Source organism: Vicugna pacos, unplaced genomic scaffold (assembly GCF_048564905.1).
Source record: "Vicugna pacos unplaced genomic scaffold, VicPac4 scaffold_19, whole genome shotgun sequence".
NCBI classification, from domain to species: domain Eukaryota; kingdom Metazoa; phylum Chordata; class Mammalia; order Artiodactyla; family Camelidae; genus Vicugna; species Vicugna pacos.
Window position 1 is genome coordinate 56,166,146 of NW_027328740.1, and position 27,553 is coordinate 56,193,698.

Genomic DNA, 27,553 nt, shown 5'->3' on the forward strand with positions numbered 1-27,553 from the left:
GAGTAAACTGAAATTAGAGATAGGCGACCTAGCCATCAGAACTTGTGTTTGTGTGTGTTGTGTGTGTGTGTTGTTTTTAAAGAGTCTTTAAAAGTAACAGCATTTTCAGGTTCCTTATCTTGGACATCTGCATAAAGACAAAATTTGTAACAAACCTAGCAATGTCTAACAATTTATCACTTATGTCATTTTCTGTTCTATGGGGCAAATTCTTCTCAATTATTTTTCCTATTATATGTTACTGAATTCAAGAATCCCGTCCCCCCAGCTTGATGTTTTCTTAAATTCTTTATAGCATTTTGGTTAATTACACACTTCAGAGAGATTTATGAGTCATGGGAAAATGTAAATTCCCTTGAGAGAAGGGTCTCTCAAAGTTTCATGCGTTGCTCTGTAACATTTAAGCTGTAAGAGCTTATTAGAGGCTGATGTAAAATGTATATGTGTATACAGTTCTCCCTTCTATCCAAATTTGTCCTCTTAGAGGGAAAAATAATACTTTAAGATTTCATTTGTTGGTTCATTATTCTGCTTGTTGTATATTAATAGTACAGATTTACCTTCAGCCCTTTTACCTGGAGGTGTCTTCAGTTACATACTATGAATATATTGTTTTTGTTAAAAGTAAGGAAACATGGAAAAGGATATGATGTTTCTAGAGTTGAAATTTTAAAATATTTTCTTCTGGTAAGTTAAACTTATTTTATAAAAACTTATCTTTTTCTTTTCTTTTTAATATGTCCTTATTATCCAAAAGTTTGTTTTAAGTCAGATAGAATCATGAATGTGTAGAATATTTAATTCAATTCCATTCTGTCCATGCCACCTCTCATTCAGTTCTGTTCACAATACCACCTTAAGATTTGCAGGAGATGGGCATCCCTGAACAAGTAATATAGTTTAATTTCTAAATTCTGTCTGGAAATCCCATCTCCTTAATTATTCTTTCAATGAACACTATTCACAATATATAATCCTTCTTTGAGAAAATTTTATTTAATTGGTACTCTAAAAAGATGAGTCAGAGAGCTAGGGGAGCATTCTAACCAACACACATATTCCTGCGGTGATGGAAATGTTCTATAATTAGTGCCGTTCAGTACAGTGGCTACTAGCTGCAAATGGCTATTGAACACTTGAATTGGGATTAATTCAAAGAGAAGAAATTTCATCAAATTCTATTTAAATATTCACACAAAGTTACTGGCTAGTGTTTTGGATAATTCAGATGTCATGGACTAATGCTATATTTGGTTTTGAAATACCTAGATTTAATATTATTGCTGAAAGAACTCATACATTTTGGCAAGTAAATTTTTGTAGCATCTAAGAAGTGTATGAGAAATTGTGTGATGTAGGTGTAATTATATTCTGTCTGAGAGAAGATAAATGACTTTACCAAAGTCAATAAATCAATAAATGACAGAAACATCTTTTAATCACAGTTTGGGCTAATGCCAACAACTTTCCTTTTGTGGCAACTGAAGTATATTAATTAAAGTAAATCAATATAATTGACATAGATAAACCAAATTTTATCATTGTGTTTATATCTCTATTCCTAAAAATACACTTAAGTATATTAATTAAAATAAATCAATAGAATTTATGTAGATAAACCAAATTTTATCATTGTGTTTATATCTTTATTCCTAAAAATATAAATAATCTTGACTAAATACAGAATATGGGTGAGCTCTGTTTTATTTTGGATATATATATTTTCTTAAAAAAGCAGGATATATTAGAATAAAAAGCCTAAGTAACAAAAACTATTTAATGAATGGAAACTCTATTTAGAAAACTGTAACAGTTTATATATATATAAAAAATTATATAAAGGATAAGAAAAAGTATTCCAGACCAATAAGTAATTGTGGTTATCCACATGCTACATTTTATCTTATATATGCATGTGTGTATGTGGGTATATACATACATACATTTATATATGTATAAATATAATTGATATATTAAATAATTAAATATAGAAAATATTAGGCATGCCACTTTGTAGAAACTTATACAACAACAGATACATAAGCATATAAGCATAATGTGCATAAGCCAAAAATCAGCATGTAATTTGTGATGTCCTCTAACTGCTCAATGCAGGCAAGATGTGGCTCTCTGTGCTCCAAGTCTCATGGTTGAGTGAGTCCTCTGGAGATCTCCTTCCATGGTGCTGATAAGGAGGCATCAGAAGGGGCCAGAGATTTACACACTTTTAAGAGGATCGTGACATCATCTTTGGTGGTCAGGACCCCATCTCATAATCTTTGCCTATCTCTGCTTATATCATAGTGCTTTTGTGTAGTAGTTACATGTGTAATACCAGAGCTGATTTGAGATCTTCTTGTAATGCACTTCTTTTATCCCTAAAAATGAAGAGTTTTATAGAAGGCTTAAATTAAATTTTGAAAATTCTTTTCACTTGTCATCAATGTCCCTCATGCCAGGTGTCATTTTCTTATAGAGGCAGGCACTTTGGAGACAGAATTAAATTTGTGAGAGACAAAATGCATTTTCATCATTTTCTTACAGAATAGAACTATACGTAACACACACACAAATCGAAGCAATCTAATCAAGCTCCAAGGACAGAAGCCTATAGTCTTTCTATTATCTTTTAATAATAAATAACAGATTCTCCTGTGTCCATTCTAACCTGCATGTATTTTTCACCTCAGATGTCAAGATAAAGAATTAACCAATGGCTGAAGAGAATTTTACAGTTGTCACTGAATTTATTCTTTTAGGACTGACAGACTGGGCTGAACTGAAAGTTGTGCTTTTTATGTTGTTCCTGGTGATTTATGCTGTTACTTTGGTGGGGAATCTGGGCATGACCTTGTTAATCCACATCACACCTAAGCTCCACACTCCCATGTACTTTTTCCTCAGCTTCCCTTCATTTGTGGATGCCTGCTACTCATCTGCCATAGCACCCAAGATGCTGATCAACCTCTTGGTTGTGAAGGGAACCATCTCTGCTTGCATGGCACAGCATTTATGTTTTGGGATCTTTGTGACCACAGAAGGATTCTTGCTATTGGTAATGGCGTACGACAATTATGTCGTCATGGTGAATCCTTTGCTTTATACTATAGCCATGCCTAAGAGGAAATGTGCAGGGCTGGTCACTGGGTCATGGATTTGTGGAATAATTAACTCATCAATACACACAGTAAGTTTGGGGAAACTGTCCTTCTGTAGGCTGAATGTTATCAACCACTTCTTCTGTAATATTCCATCACTCCTAAAGCTGTCTTGTTCTGATACCTCCATGAATGAGCTGTTGCTCTTTATCTTCTCTGGAGTCATTGCCATGGCCACCTTCTTGACTGTGATCATTTCCTACATGTTCATTGCTGTTGCTATCCTGAGGACCCACTCAGCAGCAGGCAGACAGAAAGACTTCTCCACCTGTACCTCTCACCTGACTGCTGTGACCATATTTTTTGGTACCTTAAGCTCTAGTCACATTCAGCCCAGCTCCCAGTATTCCATAGAACAAGAGAAGATGGTTTCTGTGTTCTACACACTAGTGATTCCTATGTTAAACCCCCTGATTTACAGTCTGAGAAACAAAGAGGTAAAAGATGCTGTGAGAAGAGCCATAGAAATGAAACATTTCCCCCGATAATTTGAAATCACTGTTAACCCTATAATACTGTACCAGTTGGTTCTCACTTCAAAGACTTCCACGAATGTTAAAGCTTCTAAGGACTGCACAGATAATTTCATTCTATACACTTATTTGCCATATAAGGAGACAGCCAATAGGAGAAAGCTGTGTAATCATACAGCTGCATGAGGAAAACCACAGTGTATCACAGAGGTCTTCTTCTGGCATACTGGGTTGTGAATTTCTGAGTCAGTACACAATACAGTATTACATTTATATTTTTGGTTGTTTACAGAAAATAATTGTAAAATAATACTTGTATTTGAAGATATAAAAATAAAGTACTTACTAAGAAAAATAATTGGTTTTCAAATTTCTACAAATATAGATATAATGTCTATAGCCGAAGTCTGCCTTCACTTATTTGTGTTTTAAATGGTCTAAAGAGTGATTGTGGCATTATGATAAAAAATACATATTTGATCGATCTTCATCCTCCATTTTTGTACATTGTTCCTAACATCCTTGGAATTTACTAGGTGAGGAAAACAATAAAGATGTCTTGTTATGTTTTGAAGACATAGCTTTGCAGAAATCATGATGTTAAGTATACTAAAATTATATATGAAATTCAACCCCCAGGTAACAAAACATCAATTCACCGCCTCTTTAGAAGTTTTGAATTGTGTTTCTATTTTTGTGATTATTTAACATTGCTATTTTTGTCACATTTTGAATAAGTAGCTCTCATTTTGCCTTTAAGTGTATAGTAGACACACAACAAATAAAAAATAGACAGAACAAGTGAGTCCTCTAAATTTTTCCTTTTTTATTTTTAAAATTCTTTGGCCTGTTCTAATTTCTTTGCCCTTCCATTTATAGTTTGGAGTCACCTTGTAGATTTCTCCCATTAATGAATAGATGTTTCACATCTTAAAAATACTGTGGCTTCCAATCCATGAGCAAAATATAATTCTCCATTTACACATCTTCAGTTTGTTTCATCAGTTTTGCTGTGTTCAACAGGTAGAGCTTGATCATATTCTGTCAGATTTATAATAAAATCATGTATTTTTGGTTTTATTGTAATAATTTGTATAATTTTTGAAATTTCCAATTGTTTGTTACATATATTCAGAAATGCAGCAGAATTCTGTATGTTGGCTTTGCATACTGTGACTTTACTCTACTGAGTGATTAGTTCTAGTAACTTTTACAGTTTCATTTTCCACATAAACAATCATGCCAACTACAAATAGAGGCAATTTCACTGATTGGTTTCAAATCAGTATGTCTTTTTATTCTTTTCCTCACCTTATTCCAAAGGCTGGGATCTCCATTATGATCTTTAATAGTTGTGAGAGAAAACAGTCTTGCCTTTCTCCAGTTTTAGTAGGAAAATATTTATCTTTTCATAGTTGAGTGTGCTGTTCATTTAAGATTTACTGTAGATGTCCTGTATCATTTTGCAGGGAGCCCTTAGCTGTTTCCAGATTGTTGAGAGTTTAATTTTATTTTCTACTGTAAATGCACACTGAATTTCATAAAACAGTTTTTCTGCATCAACTGAGAGAAATCAAATTTTTTTCTTTATTCTGTTGATATGATTAACTACATTATTGATATTTAAATATTGAACTAAACTTACATCCCTAAAATAAAACTTATTTTGGTCATCATGTATTATTAATTCTATATATTGGATTAAATTTACTAATATTTTATTGAAGATTTTTTATGACTATGATCTTGAGTTTACAGATTAGCAAGCTGTATTATTCTTTTCTTGTATTGTCTTTGTCTGGTTTCCATGTGTCAGTTATACTGACGTCAAAAATTTTTCTGGAAAGTGACCTCTTTTCTCCTACTTCTTGGAAGAAGAAAGTATGAATTTTTTTCATTAAATATTAGTAGAATTTTTCAATGATACCATCATTTAGCCTCTGGTTTTCTTAGGAGGTTTTTCTATTAATTCAATTTTTAAAAATATATATAGCTCTAAAATCTCTCTATTACAATTTAGTGTGTTTTATACTTTCAGTCTTTCAAGGAATTTGCCTGTATGGTCTCAAATTCATGGACAAAAGTTTGTTCACAATATTTCTGTTACACTTTTGATATTTGCAGGGGAGGAATGTCAGTAACAAATTTATTTAATTTTAATCTTATGGTAGTTTATGATGAAAAAGAATGGGAAAATGAATATACATATATTCATGTACGACTGAAGAATTATGCTGCACACCAGAAATTGACAGGACATTGCAAACTGACTATACCTCCATAAAAAAAATTATTTAATTTTAAGAGGCTCTACAGGACAGACAGAACAGCATGGATAACCCCACAGCAGAGATCTAATGACCACTGATTTCAGCCTCCATTGCCCCAGGACTTTTCTGTTTGAAACAAGCTTGGGCACCAGAAACTAAACTGTATGCAGGAAAATCTCAGCTCAAGGAAGCCACCGGCTATAGGACCTCTCAAGTTTTTCAGCTTTGTTAGTAATATAGCCTCCTCATATGCTCCATGCAGCATGCAATCATGTCTACCAGACTTCCATGCATCATTTTTGGAAGCATATTTTTATTTATCTATTTTTACATATAGTCCCCACAAATTCTGTTAATTTGTGAGTTAATTCTGGAAGTGAGTTCTATCAAGTAGAGGATCATCAGGTGTTCTGTGGACTAGAAATAACTGCACAAACTAACTGTTAAGGGATTTCTTCCACTTTTTTAACTTTGACTTTTGTATTTGCTACATATTCCTTAGATATTTTTGAAATGTTTATTACATCAATTTCTATAATGTTTTCTGTACAAGTTAAAATGCTGACCATTTAATAGAGCCCAAATTATCCAATGCCAAGTTGGGATTTTGTAAACAAAAACATATTACCCATAACTACAGCCCCTCATATGTTTTATAACATTTCTTTCCCTGCACCCTGTGTCTCTCAATTTTTTTTTACCTTCCTACAGTTTTTTCTGGACACAAAGCTACTATATATGTAACTTATCTAAAGCTAAAGGTACTACTTTCTCTAACAATGCGACCCCCAATTGTTTTTATGTTATGGGGCTTTTAGGTCAACCTTATATAATGTGTTCCTTGTGATTACTTTTTTCATAAATTTTATTTTCATTCAGGTTATCAAGGGAAGTTACGGAGCCCCTGCTGTACCATATGGTTGCAGCACACTCAGCAAATCACATGTCAGTTAATATTGCCATGTCACTTTAACAGATTTTCCAAACCAAAGTACCCTCTTTTCCAAGATCATACATTTCTAGACCAGGAGAGTCAGTAAAGACAACTTTCAATAGACCTCAGTCTCTGTTAGTTTGTGGACACCGTTATAACCCAGCAGCGAAGGCCAGGTCCCGCCAGTTTGGGTTTCCAGTCACCAGTGTGAGAGCCTAAGCCTGACCTGTAAGTCAGACTACCTTGCAAATGACATGTCAGCCAGTCCTTCCCTCCTGAGGGCTTGCTGTGCACATTTTATTCCATCAGGTTTGTGACAGTCACAGGACAACTGCACATTTCCTCATCAGCTTTACAAGCAGACTGTGAAACACAGCCATGTTTCCTGGATGAGAGGTCTCTCTCTGGCCTCTGCCTCTATCTGGGTAGACATGCTCTTCCTACGATGGTGAACCTCCAGGAAAACCCTTCGGATGGAGCTGGCATGAGAAGTCTGGCCCTCAAGGGCCTTGAACCTCTCTTAGAGAGTTGTGGCCAGTCAGCTTAGCCACTGAAAGTGTTGTTGCCACTGAGTATTTGCAGAAAGGAGTGACTTAATTTTAATCATGCTCTCCAGGGCATTATGTCACACCAGAGATTATTAGTGGTGTGTGTTCAATGGCGTATGATTCAAGGCTTCCTATAGTGGATAATATTTATTTTTTTGTTTTATGTGAACACAAACTGATAGAAGTCAAGGCTTCCCATAACTGGATATGCATTACTATGCAAAACACAAGTTTGTTAGGATTTCATACAAAATATTTTAATCCTTATCATCAAGAAGCTAATGAAGGAAAGACTGCCTGTAAATACAATGTAAACTTCTGTTGAAAAGTGAGATAGTAGGAAATGGAGAGGCACCACGTGCCCTTGTGATGGGCATGCCCCTCATATTTCCACTCACATATACTAGAAATGAGAATAGAACCCCTCCCGTTCCAGGACTTTGAGAGCTCGCTTCTTGATAGCATCACTGTCAGCTCTCTAGTGGTTGCTCTTTCTCCAGGGGATCCTGGGATATTTGTAGTACTGATTTGTTATTTCCCACACTCTCCTTCTTTCCCAGTGGCACCTTTCTCCAATGAAGAAACCATACGCATATGCAGTTTGACCCTTGGGAATATGATGGTTGTTGTGAGTCATTAAGTACCTAATGAATTTCTTATTCTAAAGATAATACCATCTAATTTTCATACTCAAGCTTCTCAATTAGTATTGTTTCTCTCTCCCATTTTCAGGCACTCTTTCAATGGCACATTGTGTAGGTTTATCAGTGAAGCTTCTTTCCATGAATTTGGTAAATATTCCTGAGTTGTATGTTCCTTTCATCCTCCAGTCACTGTGCTGGGCAGCCTTTGGGTGTTTCCATGAGTCAGGGCAACACTCAATATGTGGTACCTCTTTGGGAAAGTGTTTTTCACATCTTGTTCTATATGAATGTTACACCCTAAAATACCATAGTACCCAAACTTTGCACCTGCATGTGACACTCAGCCTTTCCCCACTGTATCATTTAGGAGTACTGTCACCATGCATGTAATGGGTCATTTAACATATCCTAGCTCAACAGAGCTTAATTTAAAAAAAAAGTGATCACATGTCATGCTTTATGGCTTTCATTCTTTAAGTAGTGAATAGTATTATAATCAATATATTCTCTTGTCCTTAAATTAATTTCTCAAGTGGCTGAAGCTCACATAAAAAGCTTCTTCAAATTCTAAGAAGCAGAAGATGATGGAGAATGAATATTTCCCTCAAAGACTTCTCTTTTTCAGGAAAGAACATTTATCTCTTGTATTGTGCCTTACAGAATTCCTCCTACAAGTCATTAGTGGTATTTCTTAAAATGGAAACTCCCTGGTTTCCTTTTCAGCATGCATGCTCTTGAGAACTTAATAGTAATTTTTGCCCTCCTTCAATTTATTACAGATCTACTTAGATGTTGTCTTGTCTTCACTTTGCTGTGGATTTCTATTTTAACAAGGATACAGAAACAACTGGAATATAACTTTTAAACATGGATTATTCCTTTTTTTTGTCAAAAAGACAGGAATATATTACAATCTCCTAAGCCAAACTGCCAGTTATAAAAAAAAAGAACAATGACTTGGGGGAACAAAATGTACAAATCTGGGAGCTTATGAGGGACCACAAAATGTATCTTCTGATATCAACCAAATGGATTGGTTGAGACAAAAATCATGCACCAAACAGAACTTACAGATGTTTGCTGAACCTACTAGATTCATATACAGAAGTGAAGGAATTGATGAGTAAAAAAGTGGAATCCCATGTTTAAAATAAAGATATTTGTTTAACCTAATATGACAGAGTACTTCAAGTCATCAAATAAACAGATAAAACATAACAAGGAAGACTGTGAAGGTTAAAACAGAAGTAAAAGAAAAGACTAAGACACACAGACACACACTCTACAATTTTATTCTAATAGATGAGAAAAACGCCAGAATCATTGACAGCTTTTTCTGGTCTATATCCACCTAACACATTCTACGGTATTATAACATTTACTTTACTTATATATGTAATTGATAGTTCCCACTCAAGGTAGTCAAATATTTTTACTATTTTGTTTGTTAATTTATTTACAATAATTAGAAACACCTTGCATATGTAAGACAATCCATAAATATATGTTGAACTCATTTATTTCTTTTGGAGGCAAACATAGCAAAATTTAAAGTCCATAACCAGTTTATAGGACTCATATTGCGTGTAAACTTTAAGTTAGTTTTTTCCACATCTTTGGAGGGCGTACTTTACATCTTTGTTCCTCAAGCTATAGATCAAGGGATTTAACAGGGATGATGAGGGTGTAAAATATGGAAGCCACTTTATCAGTTTCAAAGGGATGACTGGACTCTGGTTGCACATACATAGAAATCAAAGTCCTGTAGAACTCTGTGACCACTGTCAGGTGGGACCCACAGGTAGAGAAAGCTTTCCGCCTACCTTCAGCAGGGTTTATCCTGAGAATAGAGTCAAAAATGAGCAGGTAAGACATGAGAACTATCAGAAGGGATGAAATCAAATCAAAACCAGCTAAAATCAGAATAATCATTTCAGCTTCATGAGTATTTGGGTAGCGTAAAGATATCAAGGGGAGACAGTCACAGTAGAAATGACTGATGACACAGTAGCCACAGAAGGACAAATGAAATATCTTTAGAGTGACTATAAGAGACACAAATATGCTATAGAGATAGGGGACTGCCACCAGCACTCAACACAACCTTTGTGACATGATGACTGGGTAGAGCAGCGGGTTACAGATGGCCACATAACGGTCATAAGACATTGCTGACAGAATAAAAATTTCAGTAACAATGAAAACAAGAAAAAAAGCTAATTGTACAGCACAAGAATAATAAGAGATAGTATTGATACACAACAAAATTTACCAACATTTTGGGTCCAACCGTTGTTGAATAACCCAGATCAGTAAGAGCCAGCTGTCTGTGGAAGAAGTACATGGGTGTCTGTAGCCTGGAGTCCACCATAGTGAGGATGATCACGCCCAAGTTGCCCACCACTGAGATCATGTAGATGATGAGGACAGCCCAAATAACGGAGCCTGCATCTCAGGGTGGTTTGTGATTCCCATGAGAATGAATTCTTTCAGCACTGTTCCATTGTGTGTTTCCATCCAGGTTTTTCAGGAAACCTATTTGGAATAGAGACATCAGCATAGTCAACAGGTTTTATGTATTATCACCTGGGAGATATTTAGTGTGCAAGATAGTATAAATAAGATACATTTAAACTTTCCTATTTAGGATATTTGAAAATCAGCTCATCTACTACATATCCTAATGTGCATGCATACAGGTAGAAACAGAGACAAAGACAGTCACTGGTTTTCAAATAGAAGTTATTTAACTAACCTAAGAACATTTGTCAATGTCCAGAAGATTTGTTGGTTATCAGCTGGGAGATGGGTGATACTGGCATATAATGGTTATATATATATATATTATAAAATAACCCATATCTGTCCCAAATATCAATAGTGCTAAGGTTGAAAAGCCAAGCTGATATAGATAGATGATAGATAGCTAAAGAGATACATACATACATACATACATACATGTAGATACATGTTAAAACCTAAAACTTTGAAGGTTACATATTTAAACAGTTATTGTGTTGTTCTTTTGGGTTTTCTGTTAGTCATTTACATAATTGCAATCACATAATGACATGTATAAATTACATTTAATTATATGACTCAATGCATGTGCCAATTATATAATCAACTATATTACACAATTCAACAAAAATTCTAATGGAAATGTAGACCCAGAAACTCCAAAAAGTATTGAATCCACTACTTAGCACATAGTTCTATAAAATCCTATGTATGAGTGATACAGGAGGAAACAATTAAGACACTTGGCACATACTAGACAGGTGTATAAATAAGAAAATTGTAACAGATTGCAGTGAGAATTGTCTTTATGTGAAGAAATATATGAGACTCTCACACACACACACACACACACAAATATAAAATCTCTGTTGTAACTCCATGTATAGATTATGTAAAGGGTTACCAGATTACTTTTGGCAAATAATTTAACTTATATGAAACTTTATTGTCATATACAAAACTGATACATCCTCACAGGATGTTTGGGTGCAAAATATAAAGATTAAATAAGTCAATGTGTCTATACTACCTGGAAGTTAAGCATACAGTTTTTATTGTTTTTAATAGTGACAATAATTAAACTCATGGAGCATTTCTTTACATATTCATGGGTAAATTCTTCTGCACTGTGGCATCTTCTCTGTCAGGGCTATGATCAATGGGTGAGGAACAGGTCAAGTAGGATGGGATGCTTGTGACATACACCAAGCCCTGCCCTTCCCCCTTCTCCGTGACTAAAATTGGACCACCAATGTGCTATTATTTTGGAATTATTTATCTTCCAAATGCCTTAGCTATTTTAGAGAAATATGAATGTAAGTTTATTTTGATATAAATTTCTTAAAATATTTGTCTTCCCCTGGGGGCATTTTCACCAAAATTGACATTTACTAACTTGCATGTAACAATTCAAGTGCAATTTATCATGCAAGAACCCAGAGTATATGAGGAAGTTTGAGCAAACTGGAAGAAAGAAGAGTAATTTGCATTGTTTTTATTTATTGAATGTTATAAAAAAAAACCTCCTTTGGATAAAGAAATATTGTACTTTAAAAAGTGTTTGAAGTCCCTGTGTTACACAACAGTATAGATCTGAAATTATATACAATATAGAATGGCTGTGCTTGGATCCTTGGTTTTTACATTAAATTCTACATCTTAAGGCCACAGGAATTCCTTCAAACTGTGATATAATATAAACCACAGATAAACATTTTTATATGATCAAATAGAAATGTATCTGAATGTCCCTAATAATACACAGATCAAGAATTTACCAGAGTAAGGTAGATGGCAAATTAGGTAAGAGAATTATTAAATTTAAAATACTGTGAGCCTGAATGATTTCCTTAAAAAAATAGAAATGATACTGCATACAATAAAAACTACAGTGACAGTAGTGTCTGTTCTATAAGAAAATCAATAAAAACACATGCTTTTATAATATTAAATATGAAAGTGATTATATGAAATTTGCATTTAATGCACTTAAAATATTGCTTATAATTTTGTGACCTCATGATAGCCTGCCTTACCTGGATGCACACAACTCTTCTTATATCAGATGTATGAAATGGGTATCAGTAGATAGTCATTTTAGAGAAATGTCTTCAATACATTTATTAAGAAGCAATATAAACCTTGTTTTTGTTTCTTTGTTTTGTTTTGCAAATATGAAAAGCTGAGAAACATCAGACTTGGTAAATTCCAATTTCCCTGTAAGGTAAGAAAAGATGAAAGTGATTATTTCTCTCTCTCTCTCATAAGCTTTAGCATTCTATGAAAAGATCTGAATAGCTTTTTCATAGTTTAACAACTTTGTTGAACACTGATTGTAATTTTTTTAAAGCTGCACTCCATGAGATAATCATATCTGCTTTCTGTCAGACCATTTGAAATTGAAAAACATGCTGAACATTCTACCATAACCATAAAACTGGGTCCTTTAAAGTCTGCTAATATCCCAATAACACTTTTCACATCTCAGTGTGCAGCAGAAGTTCCCTTTGTCCCTTCAAGGTGTCTGGAAAGACTCATACTTATACATTTATTTAAATAATCATTAAATATTAAATTATAATTGGGGGGCCACATAAAAAGCACCTAGAGCACTAATTAACTACAAATTTGGGAAGATATCAAAATGAGAGACAAAATATTCACAGTTTCTTAATTTTGCCAATTTCTAAAAATTCACATGTCTTTAGTGATGTCTCTTCATTTGCTCTCAGTTTTGGCCTCTGTTATAGATAGAATTGTTTCTGTAAAAGAAATAACATGATGATGTCTCAAAGACACTTTTCTGCATTTAGTTTTTCAACCACTCAAAAAATTAATATGAAGAGGAAAGAAGAGGTATCCTATTCCAGCTCAGGTATTACAGAGTACTGGAAAGCAAAGAGAAATGCATCAGAAATGGCCTCATATTTCTCAGGCTTTGCCATTGGGCTAAAGTGAAATTTTGAAAATGTCACTTTAGCATTGATGATATTGGAAACTAAAAAATGTCACATGAAATAGTCCATCACTTTACATGTAATGATGCCTCTGTCTTGACTCCCTCATGTGTTTCTTACACGGTGTAGTGAGAACAATTCTTTCCCCTTTGGAGACTCTCCCTCAGGAAATGCCAAGCAATTTGTTGATTATCCCTAAAGTATTGAAAGCACAACAGAATGTCTGGAGATTGTCCTTTAATTGTCATGGGCAATTTGTTTCCATTGCCTTTTCTTTCTCTCCTTCCTTTCTTCCTTCCAGACTTCCTGTCTGTATTCTTTCCTCTCTTCCTCCTTTCTTCCCTGCATTCCATTTTTCACTCTTGGTTAAACCAAGCTCCTTTTGTAGCCCTAAAGATGCTCAATTAAAGTACTGTGTCTAACAGGCATGCCTGTCAGGAGTCAGCATCTCCACAGTGGTCTTCTTGAATGTATGACCGTGTAGAAATATTTAAACACTGCCTTGTTACATTACTTACAAATTTTTAAGGAATTAAAACAATACATGATGCTGCTATGAGGTATTGCCTCCTGGATTTGTTGCCCATGTGATTGTTTTTACTTGTCCCTCAGAGACAGAAACTAGTCACTGTTACTTCTCATTTCATTCTGACTTTCTCTCCTAGGTCTGTTCACCACTTCTGTGTTGCTGTTTTTTCCCTTTACTGCATAGTGCACTATTAGTTATTTCATTCTGTGCAGCCCCATTCCAATACAGACCTATTCCATCACCACAAGTGCCCTTCCCATTAAATTACTCCCAAAGGCAGCCTAAGAAAGCAAAGACTTTCATATGCCTCCAGGCGTAGAAGCACTAATCTGTGATAACAGGTAGGTGACAGTGGGTGGGACTTTCCCAGCACTAAGAAGGCAATTATGATCGAAATGACAAAGTCCCCTTATGGACTGAAAAGTTTTCTTGGGACTAACTTCCCGAAGAATTGGCAAAAGTGCTGCCTGTCATTTCATGTCTCTGGACCAGCCAGTCAGCCTTCCAATTTAAGCGGGACAACCTGAACCCTCAGGTGGCAGGAGCCTGGAGGAACATTCCCACTGGTTACAAGCTCTCAGGACACAAAAAAGGATGTAAGGGGGTTGGGGCCAAATGACATCCTTCAAAGTCCAGGGACCCCTGTTTCTGGGCTCTCAGATGTCTGCCTGTGACCCCCCAACACAGAAAGTACCTTCTTTACTGGGCATGTTTGCCCCAACAAACTAATAGCCCTGGATAATGCCTAACCTCACAGCTGCTCAGGCTGGCCTGTTTCAGCCCACCTTATGAGAGTCATAAACTCCACTGCCCTTCACAGACCCTAAATGTCTTACCTCACCTACAACCAATCAGAGCCTTGTGCACAAGCTGATCAGGCTCCTGTGACCCTCCCCTATGAAAGACCCCAGGAGCTGGCCCTCGGTGCTCACACAGGCCCCTCTCATCTGTGTGGCTGTTGTCATCTATTAGTTCCTTGTAAGCACCTTTACTCTTCTCCTCCTTCATCTTTGGTAGATTCTTTTACTGCCAGAGACACTGGCCCACTGTGTTCCCCAGCAAGGAGTGTCGCTGAATGCAAGTTTTTGTGCCCAACTCACAGTGAGGCAAAATCGATCTAAACATTGGGGTCTGGAGCAGATCTGTTGCAGGGCCAAGCAAGAAGAACTGGTGGCTCATCCTCAAAAGATGTGAAACTCCCTGACTCTTTGCAGGGAAGACTTTTTATAGGTAAAATTGGGGGGAGAGCAACAGAGTGTGTAGCTCTCCTCTGATTGTTTGGTAGTGAGGTAACAGGTGTCCTAGAAACCTTGTGCTCAGCCTGAATTTGCCATCCTCCACCTGGGTGGGGGCCTTACTTCCTGCAGAATAACACAAATGTACATTATTATGTGCATATGCCCCTTGAGGAGGAACCAGGACCTTGCTTATCTGTGCACTGTTGTTTCTTGGCTGCTTCTCTTTTGTGTCTGTGTTCCCTCACTTCCCTGGTTAGTACTTGCTTGAATCTACCCTTTGGAACCCAGGGAAGGTCTAGGAGGCTGAAGTCTTTTCCCTACAAACATGGGATAGGGAAACAGAAAGGCTTTTGTAACCAAGAGGGATCCACTGGGTCTTTCTCTGTTTTAAGAGACCATCATTTATAGATTTTCCTCCTTATGGTAAACAGCACAAAAGACAGAGACAAAGGAAAACAATGACTATTTCTGGGAAGCTGACAATCAGTAATAAACCAAGGGCATCCGAAAACAAATTCCCACAGGTCAGAACTCAAGGAACTAATTCTTAGAAATTCATTTTCTCATATCGAAATTTGGAAAAGAAGGGACCAGAGGAAAACTTTGCCTTCCTCTCTTATCTTGGCACTGCAGGCAGAGCTGAGAGAGCGATTTGGTAAGAATACTTACCTTTGATGGCTTTAGATCAAAGGATAAACTTAATTGCTTATTTGTCATCTTTATATGTTATTTGATAAAGCAATTGTTCAAATGTTTTACCCATTCTGGAGATAATATTATCTACTATTATTGTTTTGAGATTTTTCTATATATTATGGGACAAGCCTTTTATGAAATACAAACCTGAAAATAATGTTTTCCAGAATATAAACTGTTCTTACATCCTCTTAAGTGTATCTTTTGAAGAATAAAAGATTTAATTTTGAAGTTTTCTAATGTATCATGTTTTTATTTTATTGATTTTACTATTGTTGTTTTATCTAAGAAGTCTTTACATTTCCCAAAGTCATGAATATTTTCTACTATGTTTTATCCTGAAATTTTTAGACTTTTCAGTGCTACATTTACATCAATGATACTTTTTTTGTGAATTTTTGTATGAGTCATAGACCCAAGTTCAATATTTTGCATACCTATATCTAATTAGTCCATCCCTATTTGTTGAAAAGTTCATCCTTTCTCCATGAAATTGCCTTTTTTCTTTTGCCTTGTAGAAAATTTGTTGCTCATGCAGGTACGATTCTGTGTCAGGTCTATCAATATTGTTTCATTGATCTGTTTGTCATGTCTTATACCAGTGCCACTTTTAAAAAATAACTATGGCTTTGGAATATGACTAGACATTATTTAGTGTTCTTTTATTGTTTGCATTACAACTTTACTTCTTTTTTAAAAGTTAATTAAGCTATTCTAGTTTTTTTTTTTTGGATTCATTTATGTATTTTGGTTTCAATCCCTTTTCAATTTCTACCAAAAAAAAAAAAAGCCTGTTTGGATTTTTATTGGGTTTGCATTATGAAAAATGTAGTATTTTAACAATATTAAATAACCCAGAAAATAATTATGGTATGGCTCTCATTTATTTAGTGTTAGTCATCTTTAATGTTTTACAGAAAAGTTTCCTAACTTTTAGTGTACAGGACTTACAATTTTTTTCAGATTTATCTTTAAGTATTTTACAGTTTTGATGCATTTGTAATGGGTACTTGAAAATTCCATCTCTAATTTTTTATTGCTTGTGTACAGAATTTAAAAATATGTATATGGATCTTTCTTTTGAAATCATGCTAAATTCTCATTTTAGTTCAATATTTTCTACAGATTCCATTAGATTTCCACCTCTACAATCTTGCGCTGTATCAATAAATAACAGTTTAACTTTCTGCTTTCCAATCTGACATTTTCTCTTCTTTTTCCTTGCCACATTGTGTTGGGCATGTCAAATAAAAACAAAAACACAAAACCTAAAAATTGAGAATTCTGTTTTACTCAGCAGACTTGCTGAGGACCTAAGTCTGAAAGACAGCTTCTCAGATAGTTCTGAGGGACTGCTCTGAAGTTAAGGAAGGAGCTAATACATATAGGAGATTTGGTAACAAAAACCAGGTAGTCGGGAACAGCAAAAGTTTACTTTGAATTAAAGGGAAACAGACATCTCAAATTAATGAATTTAATGCTTTCCTATGTATGGGAAAGATGCCGGAGGCTGGGCTAATTGAAATCATTACTTTGATGTGCACCTTCACTACCCAGGGTCAGTATCCTGCTCTTCTGCATACTGAGTCCCCTCAGGGCACACAGCTAGGGGTGGCTGCAGTGGCTGATGACTTGAAGACTGCAACATCCTTTGTTTGGTGATATGGCAGGGGACATACTCACTCACAGATATAACCTCCAGTACCATTCGAATGTAGTTGAAAAGAAGAGGCTTACTTGCCTTTGTTCTGATTTAGTGAAAGTGTATTTGAGTTTTTAACATGATATGTGATGTTCCCTGCAGGTTTTTCATTGGTTCCTTTATCATTTCAAGGGAGTTCCATTTATTCTAGTCTGGTCAAAGTTTTTATTCCTTATTTTGATCTGCAACAAAATTTACCAACAATTTGGGTCCTATGGTAGTTGAATAATCCAGATCAGTAAAAACCAAGTGCCTGAGAAAGAAGTACATGGGTGTCTGTAGCCCAGAATCTACCTTGGTGTGGATGACCATGCCTAAGTTGCCCACCACTGAGATCACACAGATGACGAGGAAGAGCCCAAATAACAAAGCCTGCAGCTCAGGGCAGTCTGTGATGCCCATGAGAATGAATTCGCTCAGCACTGTTTGATTGTAGTTTTCCATATGGGTTTTATCAGAGAATCTATTCTGAATAGAAACATCAGCAGGCAATGACATCATGTAGTACAATTTGGTGATTTTTTTTTAAGTGTACAAAGCTGACATAAAGAAAATAAATCTAAAAGTATATTTTAAGCACAATGAAAAAATCCACCTCCTATAAATAAAACATACAAACAGAGAAATAATAAACAGAGATAAATATACAGTTGGAAATAGAGAGAGATTTGTAGTTTTTAGGCATTTTGGTTGTTACCACTGGAGGTGGTTTGAGGCCAGTAAGGCTGGTACTTATCCTAATATTTTATGGCAGCCCTCAACAGCAAGGAATTATACAGCCCAAAATGCCAAAGAGCTACATTATCCAACCCTGATAATATGTGTAGATATGGATATGGAATGATATAAAAGTAGATGAGGGAAGCATTTCTGAAAAAAAATGATATAACTTTTAGATCTTGTTTTAAAAGTGAAGGTAAACTTTTCTATTGCCTTTTATATAATGACAATCATATATTTACAAAGTTAAAATCACTTAATATTACATCATATGTGTGCTAATGATATCAAAATTAAAATAAAAATTCCAATTGTGTGTGGAAACATTTAGAAGCTCTTGCTTTAAAAAAAATGTTCATCTGAACATCCTTATATCTACAGGTGAGACAGGATAAAACAATTAATATCTTTGGCCAATATCAGACTGAGATGTAAATAAACATAAGGAAATTCTAACAGAGCATAGTCCACACTTTTGTCTTTATACAGGGAAATATTCCATGAAATATACATAGGTTGATATAATCTCATATATACCTATACTTTTTGCATATACAAAACTGTACTTTGGGCAAATGTTGTAAAGTATCTTAATCTCTTTGTACACATTAGCAAGATCAACTTTTTCTTGCAGGGCTGTTGGGAAGATAAGTGATAATTAAACAGTTAAATGTAGTTATAGTGGTACCTGAAAATATCCCTAAAATGCAATGGAATTTTTGTATTTGTTTTTAATTTCTTAATGGAAAGAGCATGATTCTGGAAATGGATTATCATTATACATGTACATGTACATTCTTTTTGAGTGATTTAACTTTTCTGTTAGGGGTATGATGAGGAATAGATGGAGAACTTTGTTATCCAGCTAACAGTTCCAAGTGCCCCCCACCATGCCGCATCTCCATGGCTACAATGGGGATCATCCATGTGCTCTTGCTTTGCATAATTTATCTTCTATCTCACTTAATATTATTAATATACATTTATCTAACACAACATATTTCCTTCTCCCCAAGTGCACTTTCATGATAACTGACATATACTGAATCATTTAAACATGTAAGGTATGTTTTGCTATGAAGGAACCTAACTTAGTAGGAGGAAATTGAGCAAATTAAGAGAATGTGATGTCCCTTGAAATTGGTTTCATAGAATAAAGTTTCATAAACATATCCTTTGAATAAAGGGATTCTTTACTTTACAGAAAAAAAGTTCTAAAATCACTGTGTATTACACAACATCATACTGGAAAAATAAAATAAAAAGATAAAATACCAAGAATATTGTATAATTCTAGAATGTTATTTTGCCTGCCTTTACATTAAGGCCACAAAGTACAGCATTTAATGCAGACATATATAAATGTGATTAAGTAAAGATGTATATGAATATTCCAATTAAGCCATTAAAAATTAAAAAAAAAACTAGAGTAATACCAGAATAGAATGGGGGTGGCTGGCTAAAGAAAAATAATTAGTGGTTTAAAAATTTGTATTAATGCTTACTAAAAAAAAAAGTAAATATAATTGATACTTATTATATGAAAATTATCAGTGTCAGGAGAAAGCAAATAAAAATATGTTTATAAAATTACATTGTGTATATGTTTATAGGAAATCCACATTCATCTCACAAAATACATTGTTTATAAGGTTGTGAGCTTCTAATATCCTACTCTGTCCCCACATACATGTCTTTCTTATGTCAGAAATACTGAACTACAGTTAGGAAAACATATTTTAAATAAATGGAATCGGAAGTTATATAATCTTGTTTAGATGCACTGTCGAAAGGCTACAGGAACAAAGCACATTGATAAGTGCTGAGTTTTCTGTAAGATAAGGGAGGGCTGAAGAGCTTTTCCTTACCAGCATCAGAGTTGTATGGAAGGTATCAAATTAATTTTTCTTACTTTACTATCTCTGTTGATTATCTGATTAATATTTTTAAAGTTATATTCTTTGAGAACATTTTATGTGCTTTCTGTCCGATTGCACTGGAAACTGAACATTGTATCATCACTGTAACACTGGATACTCAAGATCTGCGAGCTTCCAAAAGTTGCTTTTCACATCTCAATACAAGGTGGAAACCCACTTTGTACTCAACAAGAGATCAGAAAAATTCATATTTATACATTGATTTCAATATTCATTAAATATACAATATTCTTAAGAAAGGAATAAGATGTGCCTATAGTCACTAACTGACTAAGGATTTGACAGGACATCAAACTTGAAACTGACCACCTGCATCTTCTTAATTCCACCATGATTTTAATTTTTTATTCCTGACTCTTTAGTTAGACCTTCTTGTCCCTCAGTTTTGACCTTTCTTCTTCATATGACTAAGTAAGTATGTATATAAAACTTAAATATTACATAAACAATATGGCACTGACATTTCAAAGATGCTCATTAGCCTTTGTGAAAATATTTGTACATCAATCTGAAGGAAAATGGAAACTGTCCTGTTCTGCTCCATGCATTATCAATGGCAGGGTGCACACAGAAGTGAATCAGACATCCTCATGTTTTACTGTGCTTTGTCATAGAATAAGCACTCTACTGCAAGTCACCAAGCTGGATATCAGTAAAATACGGCACCAACATGGAATATACTACCTGTTTACCTGTGATGAGACTCTGCCTTGGCTTCCCCACGTGTTTCATGACACACATAGTGAGATCAATTTATGGGTTCTTTTTCACCCCATGAGACTCTCCCTCAGGGAATGCCAAGCACTTTCTTGATTTTCCCTGAAGCACTGAAATCATAATAGATTACAAAGGAAAGGGTGGATTTATTAATAGTACAGAACAATTTGTTTTTACCAGTAGGTGATTAAGATTGCATTCCTGCTTTTTACTCTTTATTCACTTTCTATTTTTTCTGCTTTGATAGTTAATTTCTGCATCCCTTTGGCCAGGCTGTGGTGCCCAGTCATTTGGTCAAACATCAGTCTAGACGTCATAGTGAAGATTTTTTTTAAAGATTTTAACATTTAAATCAATAGAATTTTAGTATAGCCAGTTATCCTCCTGAATAGAGGTGTGCTTCATCTAATTAGCTGAATGTCCTAAAGAGCAAATGCTGAGGTCTCCTTATCTCTATGTATACATATGTATGTATGAATCTTCTTTTGAATCTGTTTCTCTGAGTACCCTTACTAATACAATCCCACAGGGAAATGGATTTCTTTATTTTATCTATACAACAACCTTGTCAGTATTCCTCCCATCTACAATGGTCTCCACAAATAGGTGATAATCGAGACATTTTAAACAATGTCCAATCACATTAGTTAAATGATTAAATGAACTCAAAGTAATAATGCATTATGTGTATGAAGTGTGATTTCCTTCAATTACTTTTTCACTAATTTCTTTTTTTTTCTTTTTGAACATAGAGAGACTAATTAGTTACTTACACTTCCCATTCTCATTTTATATTGTATTGTCATGATCTCTTTAGGTCTTCTCTTTCATTACATTTGCCTGTGTTATATTTCAGTATTTCTTATTCTTCCATTATGTCCAATATTCACTCCAACTCTTCTTGTCTAACTTGACACATATTCTACTATGCTTGATATATACCCAGCATGATCAATGTGGTCTGCAAAAATGTAATATTTTCTGTGCATATATTTTACTGTGTTATTTTGCTGTAAATTGTTTTGTTGCATTTTAGGTCACTTTATTTGTCAGAAATCCATGTTGTGACTTTTTTTGTTTCTTTCTTCATTGTAGTCAATAATATATGATAATTTCATACATCTATTCTTTATATGGTAAACAGGCTATGTGTGAGAACATGTAGGAATGACACGTCATTTGGACTGGAAACTAGATATGGGTAGATATCTGAAGTATGAGCAGGAATTAGTCATCTGTCTGTGATATACTTTGGTTTGAAAATAATAAATCATTTTCTTTATTTATATGCTTATCATACATTGATTTTTGTTTATCCCATAGAGGTAACATTACAGAGCTGAAACAATGCTGGTTACAGTATACATAGTTTAATATATAATTTGCTGTTAGCATATCCTACAGTGAATTTTAAGTAGAATAATTGCACACATTCTCCACGTTCTAAGTCAGGCAGTTTTCACCTCTTTGTTCCTCAAACTGTAGATCATAGGATTTAGCATGGGTATTACTAAAGTGTAAAATAAAGAGGCCATTTTATCAGCATCAAATGAATCACTGGATTTGGACTTCACATACATAAAGAATAGAGTACTGTAGAATATGATTATCACTGTCAGGTGAGACCCACAGGTGAAGAAAGATTTGTGCCTGCCTTCTTCAGAGTTCATCTTAAGGATGGTGACCAGGATCAAACTATAGGGCACAAGGACTATCTGAAGAGATGAAATCAAATTAAAAATTGAAAAGATCAGAATTATTGACTTAATCTCCAGTGTCTCTGTGCAGAGCAAAGACATCAGTGGCTGAGAGTCGCAGTAGAACTGCCTAATGACATTATAGCCACAAAACGATGAAGTAAAATTTTTATGATGGTCAGCAAAGACAAAAAGACACCGTAGAGATAGAGGATTGCTATGAGTGCCTGACATAATCTTTGGGACATGATGACTGTGTAGAGCAGGGGGTTACAGATGACCACAGAGTAGTCATAGGCCACTGCAGACAGAATGAGAAGTTCACTGATGATAAACGCACCAAAGACAGTCATCTGGGCACACCAGTTATGAGAGATTGCATGCTCATCTACAGCCAAGTCGACTAGCATTTTGGGCCCAATAGCTGTTGAATAACCAAGATCAGTGAAAGCCAGGTGTCTGAGGAAAAAGTACATGGGTGTTTGTAGCCTGGTGAGGATCTATCTTGGTGAGGATGGTCAAGCCCAGATTACCCACCACTGAGACCATTTATACAATGAGGAAGAGTCCAAATAACAGAGCCTGCAGCTCAGGGAGGTCCATGATTCCTATTAGGATGAATTCATTCAACACTGTCAGATTGCATTTGTGCATCCAAGCCATTTGGGAAACATATACTGGAAATGAATATCAAAATAATTGTTAACTTTCATTAGATATATCTGAGATTATCATTGTAATAAGTGATTTAAGTCTTACATCTTTTATTTATGGCTTGCTGGTTTAATTGGCTAGCTCAACACATGGCACCTTAGTTCTCTCTCTCCCCCTGCTCAGCTAAGCTGTTTACAGGTTTCTTAGACATGGCACCAAAAGCACAAACAGCAGAAGTAAACATAGATGCATTGGACTTAATCAAAATTAAAACAAAACAAAACAAAACTTTGTGCAGCAAAGGACATTCTCAAAGAATTAAAAATGTGACTCACACAATAGAAAAAAATTGCAAATCATATATTTAATGAGAATCTAGTATACAGAGTATAGAAACGATTTCTATAACTCAACAACAAAAAGACTTAATGACACAAATTTGAAAACAGGCAAAGACCTTAAATAGAAATTTGTCACAGAAGATACACAAATGGACAATAAGCACATGAAAAGATATCCAACAAATCAAAGACACAATGAGATATCACTTCATACCACCCCTCCCACCATGGCTATTTAAAAAAAAAATTGCAAATGCTGACAAGGGTGTAGAGAGATTAGAACCTTTACCCATTGTTTTGAGGAATGTAAAATGGTGTAGCCACTATGAAAATAATTTGGCAGTCACTCTATAAATTAACCATAGATTTGCCACTGTGACCCAGCAATTCCACTCCTGGATATGTGCCTCAAAGTTCTGAAAACCACACATGCTCCTACAAAATCATGTACATAAATGTTAATTGCAACATTTTTCATAATAGTCAAAAGGTAGAAACCACATAGATGTCCATCTAGTAATGAATAAATATGATATATCCATACAATGGAATATGAATGAGCCATAAAAGGGAAGAGATACTGATACATGCTACACCATCCATGAACCTTTGAAACACTGTGCTAAGTGAAAGAAGCCAAGTATACAAAGCTACATATTGCACATATCCATCCTGTGAAATACCCAGAACAGACAAATCCACAGAGACAGAAAGCAGGTTATTGTGGCTTGTTCAGGAACACTGAATTAATTAACAACAGACAATCCATTTGGGGACAAATTTCAGTGGATATAAAATTATATAAATTTTTATGTACAAATCTCAACTGGCTGGATAAATGAGGTTAGGGGGTGTGTTCTTTTCTAAATACATGCTAATAAGTACCAGTCTCCTTGTATGTGAGAAAATTGTGAAATATTTTTCTCACCATCCTTAGAGTTCTGTGTAAAGCACTAAATGAAAAACAAAATTCTACTTATATTATTTTACATAATTAGTGAAGATGGTCCGGTTCTGAACTTTAAATCTTTTTTCTCTCAAGATTCTTGAAACATGTAAAAATACAACAGGCAAGGCTTAGCATTGGACCATCACTATAAAGCTATGCTGAGGAAAGAGATTAGGGAGGTTAAATCATTTCCGTCCCTGCCCTGTGCACCAAATACACATTCAACACTAAAATAAGTGACAGTAAATGTATTCTACAATGAGAGATCAAAAATATATATCTAAATTGATATATTTAAACACCAAAATAATTTTTGAGAAGGAATAAAGGGAGTTTTACTAAGAGCTCCTAAAAAAGAATGGTAAAGACACTGTAATTTTAGGCAAAATACACATTCCTTTTTTATAATTTTGTAAGGACTGTTTTTTGCTTAAATCTGTATTTGAATAGATTTTAATCTTAGTTCCAATCTCATTTAGATGTGCATTTAGTCATTCAAGGGACAATATGATGGCATTTCAAATACTAATCAGACATTATGGTGTGATGGAGTCACCATGTAGTGAAATAGATGCTTTATTCCATTTTGCTTAGTCTTTCAACATATTTTAATTGAAATGAGTCTGTAAGGAAGAGTTACCATTTCTTATTTATTTGTTTATAGCAGTATATACTCTTTGATACTTAGTTTGTTTTGGGAGGTTATTATCCAATACCCCCATCACTTCCATTGCTGCTCAATTCATTCTAGCTTTGCTAATGGAACCATCATTGAATTAACTCCTGCATGCTCTGCTCTTTGTTTGTTTGATTCATTTCCACTTCTTACATCCTGACAGTGCAGTGTGCTCCAGGTTTATAATATATTTTCCTGGACTTTTCTCTAGAAAGTACCACTTCGCAAAGGATCCCTGTTATTATTATATTATAAATTTTTAAATAAAGATAATGACATTGATGAAGTCATTAAGTTTTATATAAATATTTTGGAAAGTAATTTAGTAAAGTATCAAGATAAAAAATATGCATTTCACCAAAGAATTCGATTATTAGACAACTATCAGGATGAAAACAATCAGAAAAATGAATAAGTTTTATACACAGGTTAATCATTTTGCTATAAATTACTTTGTAAGACATTAAAACCCGAAGTGTACAACCCAGGAATTGGATATTTTGGCTGGCCCAGTGTACGTTAGAACTTTATTTTGTGATTATGAGACATCATTCAGCACTTGCCACATCCTAATGAATCTCTCATTAAGTAATAATTTTGTTTTTGAAAACTTGGTTTAACATTAAGTGATTATTTATATTTTTGAAAATGCATGGCAGTTGTGGTGATATGCAATCAAAATATTTAACAGTGGGATTATTATGGAAGAAAATATAGGCCACATAGAAACAATGAAGTACAATTTGCCTTAAAATACTTTGATACATATTAACATAAGTTTAATTGTCAAGTAATAAGAAAAAAAAAAAGCCCAGAGACTTACAGAGTTTGACAGATAAAGTTTATTGCTAGGCACTATGGGTTATTTCATTTGATAAATATCAGCATTCTTTCCACAAATTTGAAACTGTTCATTAAGCATTGCAAAGGTGTCATCAGCAAAGACTATGCTCACTCTCTTAACAACTGTAGTGATGACAGTGGTGCAGGACCGAGTTTCTGATGCATATCTGAGTAAGTAGGACTATAATATGAACATAGCTATGTGGGACTCTAAGAGTCATTTTGTTTAAAAAAAACTTTCAGCATTTTCAAGTAGCTGTACTATTTAATGGAAATTTCCTAAAGGCTGATTTTTTTTTTCAGTGAATTCCAATATACACTGATATAACAGAAAACCTTTGCATTGTTATTTTGGTATTTCTGTTAAACAACAGGGAGAAATAGAATTGTCATAAAAATAAACACTTCTGTGCCTGTGGCATTATTTTTAAAGTAAAATATTCAAATTTTAAATTTTCCAGGTAAATATGGCAAACAAAATGCATTCAGAAAATTGTGTTTCCTTGTGTAAAGTGGGAGAAGGCCTGTGAACATGTACACAAATATATGTGTGTTTGAACACTACTTCTCAAATGTTGGATACTGTCTGATCTTGGGTAAGCTTTTAACTCCCTTGATCACTTGTTTCCTCATCTGTAAAATGGGTCAGCTCTTCTACAGCTGTAAAGAGGGAAGACTGATTTCACTCTCTGTAACTGATTCTTTTTGAAGTATCTGTATGTGCATGTGTGAGTGTGTACGTGTGTGTTTCTGTATGTGTATTAGTGTGTTGTCACCTACTGGTTCTTCTATATCCAATTAAAACTGAAAATCATATTCTGTAACTAACCAATCTGTAGAAGATAGTGTCAATTTATTACCTAAGAAGTTAGTAAAGATTCAAAATAATAATTGAGAAATTGAAAGAATCTAAATTATGCAATGGCACAAAATTATTTTAAACTGGAGCCACTTGAGATTCAGTTGATGCAGAGAGATGATTTCTCTGAACCTCCTTTATCTGACTAAAGACAGAACTTCTGAGAATGAAGTTGCCATATATCCTCTCTCCCTGGACTGCTTTGTCTTGAAGAGGAAGACAGAAAAGATCACTTGCTCCTGCATAAACAAATGATGTCACAGAATTTCCTGTCTCTCATTTGTTCCCTTAGAAACCCATTTGTTTTTCCCATAGAAGTCATGTCTCCCTTTCTCTTTCTTATATTGTTGGGAAATAAACTTCATCTCTAATTATTGAGCTAGCCACTTTTTTTGGTGCACTCATATACATATGAATGCACTTTGTCTATTCTCCTGTGAAGCAGCCTTTTGTTAGTTTATCTTTTTTAATTAAATATATTAATTTAT

The 27,553-nt window shown here is 34.6% G+C and overlaps 1 protein-coding gene and 2 pseudogenes across 1 annotated transcript; 1 reads left to right on the forward strand and 2 right to left on the reverse strand.

The window, feature by feature from the left end:
* The first annotated feature begins 2,701 nt into the window (after positions 1-2,701).
* Positions 2,702-3,646, forward strand: LOC116277916 (olfactory receptor 5J2-like). Its single transcript, XM_031672629.2, has one exon. It carries the CDS (start codon positions 2,714-2,716, stop codon positions 3,644-3,646), a length of 933 nt encoding a protein of 310 aa, XP_031528489.2. The 5' UTR covers positions 2,702-2,713.
* Positions 3,647-9,625: 5,979 nt separating this feature from the next.
* LOC102530181 (olfactory receptor 8K3-like) lies at positions 9,626-18,113 on the reverse strand (annotated as a pseudogene).
* A 4,381-nt stretch (positions 18,114-22,494) lies between these two features.
* Positions 22,495-23,406, reverse strand: LOC140693600 (olfactory receptor 8K3-like; annotated as a pseudogene).
* Positions 23,407-27,553: the final 4,147 nt, after the last annotated feature.